The sequence below is a fragment of the Vicia villosa genome, linkage group LG3 (assembly GCF_029867415.1).
Source record: "Vicia villosa cultivar HV-30 ecotype Madison, WI linkage group LG3, Vvil1.0, whole genome shotgun sequence".
Lineage (NCBI taxonomy): Eukaryota > Viridiplantae > Streptophyta > Magnoliopsida > Fabales > Fabaceae > Vicia > Vicia villosa.
The window spans coordinates 64,964,068-64,974,606 of NC_081182.1; the positions used below are offsets into that span (position 1 = coordinate 64,964,068).

Below are 10,539 nucleotides of genomic sequence, written 5' to 3' on the forward strand. Positions count from 1 at the left end.
GTTGGTATTTGTACATTAACATTAAATATAGAAGAATCAATTTAAATCCACAATATCTCATTTTCCTATTAAATAGTGGAATTATCAACAATTAAACTAATTTAAAAGAAAAACAATTTTTTTTATATCTAATCTACTGGACCGTCTAATTTGGTTTGACGATCAGATATGTTATAGAGTGATTTCAATTACCACTGAATCAATTCATGCACAAGTACAACACAAAAAAAAAAAACTTGTTCACTCTGTTCTTGAAAGTTCAAAAATAAAAATAGTAAAAACATTAGTTGCATGGACCCCAGCTTTAGCGTGGAACATTTTCTCTCTCTAGTTTCTCTTTCTATAATTATTTACTATTTAGTACTACTACCTTGTTCTTTCCCCACTACCTTAAAACCACTTCACCAAATTGTTCATTTTTGAATCTAGTTCTTTCTCTTCTCCTTCACTGAGCTCTTTCTGAGGTACAAAAGTTCCTTTTTCTTTTTCTTTTCAGTTCAATGTTACATTTAAGTTTTGTTTTCGTTAGCTTTCAAATTGCAAGTTTATTGCTCCATTGTACTAACTCTTTGATACATTTGTTGAAATTGGTTTTGTCTATCTGCAGATTGGTTATATAGTTTGGTTGTTGAGGATTTGAAATGGGGAAATTTTCAATCCCTATTGTGTGTGTTCTGCTGCTGTGCTTTCTTGTTTCATTTTCAGAAGCAGAATATAGAAAGTATAAAGACCCTAAAGTGCCATTGGGTAGAAGAATCAAAGACTTGTTGAGTAGAATGACTCTGGAGGAAAAGATAGGTCAAATGACTCAGCTTGAAAGGAGTGTTGCTACTCCTGAAGCCATGAAGAAGTACTTCATTGGTAAAACAACTCATCACTTTGTTACTCAAATCTAGTTCTGTGTTGTTTGATTCTGTCATGTTTTCTGAATCTGAGTGTTTGATAGACTTGTGTAAAGGCGGTGTCAGTTTCACCACATGATCCGTGTCGACTTGTCAGTGTCATGTCTTGTATCTGTATCTATGTTAGGGTTTTATAGGTTTTCTTTTATTGTTTTGTGTTAGTGAGGTGATATTATGGATATGTAACTTATATTATTGATGAGCAGGGAGTGTGCTGAGTGGGGGAGGGAGTGTTCCGGCTCCGAAAGCATCTGCTGAGGCTTGGGTGAAAATGGTGAATCAGATCCAAAATGCAGCTTTATCTACTCCCCTTGGGATACCGATGATTTATGGGATAGATGCTGTTCATGGTCACAATAATGTCTACAATGCTACTATTTTTCCTCACAATGTTGGGCTAGGAGTTACCAGGCAAGTTTAATGTATATGCAGGAATTTGACTAGTCATGAAAAATATAGAATGCATAGTATCATTAAATTCTTATTTGATGATTTGTTACTGGAATGGAATTGTTTTTCCAAATCCTTTTAAAGTAATACTGTTGTTGGAACTTGGAAGTTTCTGTATTTGAAGATGCCAATCTTTTTTATAAACCACGAACCCAGAATTTTCTTGCTTTAATTGTAATGGGATCTATTGGTTTATTATCAGGGATCCGGTGCTAATAAAAAAGATTGGAGAAGCAACTGCCCTTGAAGTTAGAGCTACAGGAATTCCTTATGTCTTCGCTCCATGTATTGCGGTAAGGAAGCGGTATTTCAATATAGTGTTGTTTGAATTGAATCTCTTATAACATTGATCAAGTTTGCTGATATGTTGATGGACTATTCATTTACAACAGGTTTGCAGAGATCCAAGGTGGGGACGTTGCTACGAAAGTTACAGTGAGGATCCTCAAATTGTTCGAACCATGACTGAAATTATACCTGGTCTGCAAGGAGATATTCCTGGAAAATTCAGGAAGGGAACTCCCTTTGTTGCTGGAAAGTAAGATTCTTGCATCAAGTTTTGTTTTAAAAAGAAAATTTTATGGTCCTTAGTCTTGTAGTTCTATGGTTAGGCATTTTCTATGAAGGGCTTTTGAACATCCATACCTAAAGTTTCTTGGTAACATCATTAATATCTATTGTGTTTATAAATTATACTTCTCCTTAATTATTTACTGTAGATAAAGGTTATGTTCCATTGAATTTTGCATTCATAAAAATAAAAGGGGGAATAAAAAGAAATAGAAAATATGGTGAGTCCAAAAGCTGCTTTTTGAATGGTCCTATACCATTATGATGGTCCTACACATTTGTTTTTTCTGATCATGTGGATGGTTGGGCTCGCCACCTTTTGCATCCAAATGGCTGTACTATCTAAAATGTGAACACGACACACACACACACACATACAAAGACACTAACTGTTAAACTATATATTAGAAACTTTATTACTCAAGAAGTCTTTGTAACACAAATAAAGCATGCATGTTGTCCTTATAACACATAATCCATAAAACTAAATAGTACATTAAGGTTATATATGCAGATTTGATTGTCTTTAATCAATCATTTTATCCTATAATTTGGATACAAGATGTTTAAATTAATGTTTTTGTGTCTTCTTTTTTTAATACAAAATTTCCAATTTTTTTATATTAAGATTAATCATGAATACCAGCTCATTTATTATATGAATGCATAGACCTGAAAAAAATGGCCCTTTATTTGAATTACTTCGACCCAGGAGCAAGGTTGCAGCCTGTGCCAAGCACTTTGTGGGAGATGGTGGCACCAACAAGGGTATCAACGAGAACAATACTTTGATAAACTACAAAGGATTGCTTGGAATTCACATGCCGGCATACTATGACTCTGTTATCAAGGGTGTTGCAACAGTTATGATCTCCTACAGTAGCTGGAATGGGAAAAAGATGCATGCTAACCGGGATCTTGTCACTGGTTACCTCAAGAACAAACTGCGGTTCAGGGTAATGAAATTTATCGACATCCTTTTCTAATGTAAAATAATTGGACTTGTATTTAAAAGAAATACGGATGAAAATAGCTACATATCATGTAACTTTTCTTCCATATTTCAGGGTTTTGTCATATCAGATTGGCAGGGCATTGACAGGATTACATCTCCTCCTCATGCTAACTATTCATACTCTGTTGAAGCTGGTGTTAGTGCTGGAATTGATATGGTAAATATTTTTTTCACTTCAAGTAAATAAAGACAAAAAAAAAGTTTTTATAGTCTAAGAGTTTAGTATTTTGAAATTACTTTCTATTTAACGTTCTCATTGTTTGCAGATTATGGTTCCCTATAACTTTACCGAGTTCATTGATGACCTGACCTATCAAGTAAAGAACAATATTATCCCAGTGAGCAGGATTAATGATGCTGTGGCAAGAATTTTAAGAGTAAAATTTACCATGGGCCTTTTTGAAAATCCACTTGCTGATCTAAGCCTTGCAAACCAATTGGGTAGCAAGGTGCATTTTCTTATCAATATCATTTGAAAATCCATGTGCAAGATACTTCATGTATTTCTTTCAAATGAAAAGAGTTTGTTTTATACATCGCATATCATTTCTTAAACAGGAACATAGGGAGTTAGCAAGAGAAGCTGTTCGGAAATCCCTAGTATTGTTAAAGAATGGTAAATCTGCTAATAAGCCACTGCTTCCCCTTCCCAAGAAAGCTTCAAACATATTGGTTGCAGGAAGTCATGCTGATAATTTGGGTAATCAGTGTGGTGGATGGACAATTACTTGGCAAGGGCTTACTGGTAGTGATCTTACGTCCGGTATGTCAAAACATTTCATTTCAGTCTCTATCTTAGCTTCCTTTTTAGAAAAATTACAGAACATCTAATAGAGAGTTAATATTTGATGACAGGTACAACCATCCTTGATGCCATTAAACAAACAGTTGATCCTGCAACCAAAGTTGTCTACAATGAAAATCCCGATGCTAATTTTATCAAGTCAAACAAATTTTCCTATGCTATAGTCATTGTGGGAGAACCTCCTTATGCTGAAACATTTGGTGACAGTTTGAATCTAACCATAGCTGAGCCAGGTCCAAGCACCATCACCAATGTATGTGGCTACATTCAATGTGTAGTTGTTCTCGTCACTGGGCGCCCGGTTGTGATTCAGCCATATCTATCAAAAATTGATGCACTTGTAGCTGCATGGCTTCCTGGCACTGAAGGCCAAGGTGTTGCCGACGTTCTCTATGGTGATTTTGCATTCACCGGCAAGCTGGCAAGGACGTGGTTTAAGACTGTTGACCAGCTACCAATGAATGTTGGTGATAAGCATTATGATCCTCTATTTCCATTTGGATTCGGTTTGACTACAAACCTTACCAAGTATTGAAACCTCATATAACATGTTCAAGATCACTAAGGTCCTTGAAAGTGTTGAGTGGTGAGTTATTAGATCATGTTTACCTTTCTAATGCTATTATGAGATTCAACACTAGAATAGAAACATGAGTGTTGAATGGTGAGTTATTAGATTATGTTTACCTTTCTAATGCTATTATGAGATTCAACACTAGAATATAAACATGTAATTTTCTTTGGGTTGAATCTTTTCATAAGAAACGATTCTTGCCGTTGAAGGAACTTGGTTTTGAAATTTGATGTTTGTTCAGTTTATAGCAAGACTCATTGCTGAAATGGAAAGTTTCTGAATAAAATTAGGAAGATTTCTGAAAAGTAAAAGTCCCCAGAAGCACTAGTAAGATGTTGTATTGTCATTTTGATTGGGAAGCAAGAGAATTAGACGTTTTGAAGTTATTCATGGACATCTTACACATTGTGATCATAGGATCCTTTGATCATGAATGAAAATAAAATCCTATAAAATTTGAGCTCTTTTATTGCTGATAAAGGTCACAATTTGCAACATTATATAATGCGCAAGAGTATCATCAATAAAAACACACAACAGTTAATTAATACCAACAAAAACAGGGCACAAACACAACTTTATGTTACCAATAACATTCCACTATACCATGAGATACTTCTGAATGAATGAAAGGTTTGATGTTGTCTTTTATCTTTGGTTGAGAAACAAACGTTTTGATTCTTCTGGCATGTGCTTCAATAAAAGACCTGAACAATGTATTGTTTCAACAAAATGTGTTACAAGTTCAGAAGATGGGCCTAGTGCTGCTAATGATATTGGGCCTGCTAAGGAAAGGCCCACACGTAACAGAAGGATGCCAAGCAGGTTTAATGATCACATAGTTTATAAATAGATTCCTATTTCATGCAGTTGTTTCTAGAACCTGTGAGTCACCAATAGTTTGTTAGAATTTGCCTTGTTGTCACATCCTTAGCTGGATTCTGTTTAGATCCTCTAGATATTTTCCCTTTATAATCGTTGTAATTTCCAGATCTGAGTATCAATGAAATATTTCACAATTCTCTTCCTTCTCTCTATCCCTTCTTAAGGAGGCAACTCAGGCCTTATAATTCGGAGTATAACATTGGTGCTTTCATTGTGTGTGTATCTCCCTCCCATGGCTCCTCCTCCTCCACCCGATGGCATGGATGACATGCGCCGCCAAATCGCCTTCCTCACGTCGCAACTTGAAGCAATGCGTAAACGCTTTGAGGACTCTCCCTCTACTGTTTCGCCGCCCAACAACACTGAATCATCCAATCGCCCCCGACTCAAATTGGATGTTTCTCGCTTCGACGGTGCGGACGCGCACGGTTGGATTTTTAAAATCTCACAGTTCTTTACGTATCATCAGACTCCCGAAGAAGAGAGGATAACTATTGCTTCTTTCTACCTTGACGGAGCCGCCCTTGCTTTATACCAATGGATGTACCGTCACCGCCAAATCGTCTCTTGGCAACAGTTCCTCTCAGCCTTAGAAACACGTTTCGCACCTACGGCATTTGATGATCCTCGCGGCAATTTGTTTAAACTAACTCAATCAACCACCGTTGCAGCATATCTTAATGAATTCGAAGCTCTCGCCAATCGATTGGAAGGTTTATCTGCAGCTGATCTTTTGAGTTGTTTTATTTCCGGCCTTAAGCTTGATATCCGCCGTGAAATTTTGGCTCAACAACCCACTACTGTCACTCAGGCTGCTGGCTTAGCTCGTCTACAGGAGGACAAATTGCAAGATCTGGCCCGCGCTTCTCGACAACGCCAATCATCGTGGCAACCGTCTTCTCGAAGTGCACCCACATCATCGACAGAGGTTCTACCGCCTGCAAAATCTGCATCAGGAATCCTCCCTATTCCTCTGGCAAAGCCGAGATTCCGTCATCTCTCTGCTTCGGAGATGAATGAAAAACGCGAGAAAGGCCTTTGTTTCAATTGTGACCAAAGATGGTCCCGATCTCATAAATGTGGTGCTCATGTTTTTCTAATGTTAGCTAATGAGGAGGATATTTCCATTGATTTAAGTGAATTAGAGCAAGTTGTTTCTCAGTTAGATCCTGGAAACGATCCACCCGATCCCACAGTTGCCTCTGTGCAATTGAGTTTTCACGCTCTCTCAAGTGATCTCGCTGCGGATACTTTTCGGATCATGGGTCAAATCGGGTCTGAGAATATCCATGTGCTCGTCGATGGTGGCAGTACGCACAATTTTGTACAGGATGCGGTGGCTGACAGAATGGGTCTCACTCTTGATCCGATTACCCCTTTTCGGGTCTTGGTAGGAAGCGGACAAGAACTTCAGTGCTCTCATGTTTGTCATGGGGTGCCTCTAACAATCCAAAATCATTCTTTCTTGGTGGACCTCTTTGTTTTTGGCTTACAAGGAACATATCTGGTTCTTGGTGCACAGTGGTTGAAACAATTGGGCCCTGTGTTGATGAAATATACTAATCTCACCATGTGTTTTTTCCACAACAACACCTGTGTTGAATTACAAGGCTTGGCTCCTACCGTAGCAATGGGCTTACACTCCTTTCAGAAACTTACCCGTCATAACCCTGAGGCCCAATTATTTTCTGATCGGAAAATTAGCAAGTGTACTATTTTTCACCGATGTAGTTTTAAATAGGGGTTGATACCCAGTATCGAACTCGCGGACTGCGTAGGAAATACAAGTTTTACAATTATTCAATTGAACAAAATATCATGGGGTGTGGTTTTGGTTTGTTTGATTAAGTTAAAAAAAACGATATTTAAAAGAAGTAATAAGTAAAAGTTGAATTGGCACAAATATGAGAAAATATGCTAAGGTAGATGTATGAACCGCCTTGTAATTCACGTGACCGCTATTTTACGAAAAAGTCGTCAATATGATTTAGTATCAATTCTTAATATTAATTTTCCCTAATTCCTTAACGAAAAATCTATTTGGCAAATAAAATTCAGTTTTAATTCCTTAACAACTAAACTTTTTTACCAAGAACCTTTTGAAAATAACCTAGAATAGATGATCAATACCGTTAAATCCTTATTCCTAAGCAATTTACTGGTAACGTTATTATTCAAAAAGCGTTAAGGTGGTTTTTCCGACCTAACCTTAACCGTAAATCAACATAATATTTTCCAATAGAATGAAGCATGAGACACTTTGAAAATAAACTAAATTCATAGAAAACTTCAAATTCGTAAAGCAACGGTACTTAATTCATTACATAAAAGCGATTCAGGGACATCCCCTTAACATAAATAGGTTTAGCTACTCATAGTAATGAAGAAAAGAACAAAGGTAATTGTAAACATTACAAGAATTTAGGGATTGATTTGATCTCTAATTGCTATTGTTCTTGAAGATCCTCTCCAAACCCTTGTAAGCTCTTCTTTCTCTCTGTAATTTTCTATCTCCAATGATCCAAGATGATCTAAAAACTCCCAAACTAGGACTAAGTAGTGTTAGGTTACATTCCATTCATGCAAAAAGTCGAAAACGCCCTTAATGAGACTTGGACTAATGAAACAGCTTAAAAATTCAATTTCTGGCCGCAACAGCTGACACGGCTGTGTCCCACGACACTGGCGCCCGTGTCAGCCACTGGATTCTCCTCAAACAGCTTTTTTTCATGCATCAGCTGACACGGCCGTGTCCCACGACACTGGCGCCCGTGTCAGCCACTGGTTGCTCCCAACAGCTTTGTTTCTTCTTTTTCAGCTGACATGGCCATGTCCCACGACACTGGCGCCCGCGTCAGCTACTTTCTTTGTCTTTTTTGGCTTCGTTTTCTCCTGTTCTCGTCCCATTTTTTCGGCAATTCTTTCTTACACCTGAAATAACCAATGACTACCAACGAAGTGATCAAAAATGAATATTCTACTAAAAATTATCACTAACTATTAGATTAACAAAACATGAAATAACTACTAAAAACAACGAACAAACCCTTCACAGTGTTACCGAAATGACCGATTTTTACCAAATAATTTGCGGAGTAGAAGTGAAATTGGTGACCGATCACAACCCCAAACTTAGATTGTTGCTTGTCCTCAAGCAATGCCTGAAAATTTAAACAAAGGTCACCCCTAAATATATGCTTCCACAATACAACCGTGTTTTTCACAACTCGACTTCCACCCTTCCGGTCAATCGTGCTAGCTTTTACTCCCCGAATTTTCCGCTCCATTTTCACATTAAAATTTTTCTTCACCTGTAAGCTTTTTCACACTTCTCACCAAATCTCTCAAGGTTAAAAGCAATTCACTCATAAATCACGATATGCAATATCAACTTTTAAATTTGAACAAATTCTACTTTCATACACAAACACTTTGCACACACTTTTTGAGGTCTTAGGGTTGTAACGGGGCTTAGGACAGGTGAGACAAACAAGGAAACAGATACACAAAGGTTTTGGGGGCTCGGCAATCATGTTGTCTTTCTTGTCATTGTGCTCATTCTAATACAATGGGGTTTAACATTGACTTTTTAACTTCACTCAATTATTCGAGTGTTTCAATTGTCACCAAGTCATTCAGTCGGGGCAAGTGTGTTTTTATGAGTTCTATATATATATATATATATATATATTTTTTTTTTCTTTTTTCTTAGGAGCATTCAAGAGTCTCCACATTTTTTTTTCACACTTGCCCTTTTCGTATAAGGTTCACCACCCCAAACTTAGAACTTTGCATAATATTTACATCCACAACGTTTATGCCGAGCACGGGTAAAAGGGAATATATTTTTTTTTTTTTTTTTTTTTGGCCAAGGGGTTTTATATGCGGGTTAAAAAAAAAACGAACAAGGGATACAGGCTCAAGGGGTTTGCAATGGATAAACATAAATAAGGGACGGCTAGAAAGGCTCAAGGGGAAACGAAAAAAAACGTGCCTCAGTGTGTGTTATCATGTAGTGTCATATGAGTAGAACTTACTGTGGACCGTCCTTTCGGGCCATACCCCTCCCGTGGGTGGGATACGTGAACTGACTCTTTTTTGTCGATCGGACGCTTTCGCGTCACTTTTTGAAAAAGTTTACAGAGTCGCCACCGACCTTTTATTTTATCCAATGAAGGAAAGGTTTATAAAAGAAACAGAAAAAAGACCTTTGAGAGATTCTGGGTAAGGGGGTAGGTTATACAAAGGGAAGGTGTTAGCACCCTTTGTATCCATGGTTATCCATGGGCTCTTTAGTTTGCTTAGCTCATTTGCTTTACTTTTCAATTGATTCGGAATGCTTTACCTGTGTTTTTGAAATACCTTTGCAAATAGAATTTGTAATGATCCTTGTGCGGATATATACAAATGCTTGTTTATCTTTCGAAAGATGTTTTGAAAAGAACGTTAATTTTGTAATGATCCGTGTTTGGATGTATACAAAATATTGTCTTTTGGAAAATTTGTTTTGAAAAACAACAGTGTATGAGAATTTTGTTTGTTTTGATTTTTGAGCAAGCAAACTAGGAGGTCTACCCTGAGTTAGGAGGTCTTTATCCTTGTTCCCTTTAAAAATCTATCCATTCGTCGGATATAAACAAAAAGTTCGATTTTGTACTTGAAACAGTAGAAATGTAACTTTGATTTTGAAAAGAGTGAAAAGGGGTTACCCTAGGAGGTGCAAATGTGATTGTGATTGAATTCAGGTATTTATCTTTGAAGTTAGTGATCTGACGGTTCAGTTTTATCTTTGACATACACGCAGTTTATATGGGTGCTGGAAATTAAAATGCGGAAATGTAAAGTGCAGAAAGTAAATCTACGCTATTACATCGATTGTGCGGGAAATGTAAACTAGCCTATTTACATGAATTTGACATCCTATACATTTATCTAGGAATTTTAAATTGCAAGAAATAAAAGGCATATTTTTGTATTTTTGTGATTTATTTTAAATATAATTAATGCATTATTAATTAATTTAAAATAAAGAAAAGATGGAAATATGATTAAACCTAGCAAATAAGTTTAAAAATATGTACAAAATGTTTGTTAATTGATTTTAGAACAAAACTAATTTTTTTGGAATTTTTGAAATTTGTTTTTGGATTTTTTAAGTTAATTAAAACATAATTATGCAAATAATTACACAAATAATTAAAACTTGATGATAAAATTATCCTAAATATGTACAAAATTAGTTTATGATATATAAACAATATTTAACACAAAGAACAATTTTTTTTATGATTTTTTGATTGGCTAGAATAATTAATAAGCAAATATATAAATACATACT

The 10,539-nt window shown here is 36.3% G+C and overlaps 1 protein-coding gene across 1 annotated transcript; it reads left to right on the forward strand.

Annotated features, from left to right (window-relative positions):
• Positions 1 to 315: 315 nt before the first annotated feature.
• On the forward strand, positions 316 to 4,541 carry LOC131661712 (uncharacterized). Its single transcript, XM_058931315.1, has 10 exons — positions 316 to 464; positions 608 to 861; positions 1,109 to 1,313; positions 1,555 to 1,645; positions 1,745 to 1,890; positions 2,635 to 2,878; positions 2,990 to 3,094; positions 3,204 to 3,386; positions 3,496 to 3,700; positions 3,793 to 4,541. The coding sequence occupies exons 2-10, from the start codon at positions 642 to 644 to the stop codon at positions 4,275 to 4,277; spliced, it is 1,884 nt and encodes a 627-aa protein (XP_058787298.1). The 5' UTR covers positions 316 to 464; positions 608 to 641; the 3' UTR covers positions 4,278 to 4,541.
• Positions 4,542 to 10,539: the final 5,998 nt, after the last annotated feature.

Bases quoted from the DNA above. Each gene is read 5' to 3' on its own strand.
- LOC131661712 (XM_058931315.1), top strand. From the start codon at position 642: ATGGGGAAATTTTCAATCCCTATTGTGTGTGTTCTGCTGCTGTGCTTT. The intron at 1,891-2,634 runs GTAAGATTCTTG...ACTTCGACCCAG, and splicing joins ACTCCCTTTGTTGCTGGAAA to GAGCAAGGTTGCAGCCTGTG. The intron at 2,879-2,989 runs GTAATGAAATTT...TCCATATTTCAG, and splicing joins AGAACAAACTGCGGTTCAGG to GGTTTTGTCATATCAGATTG.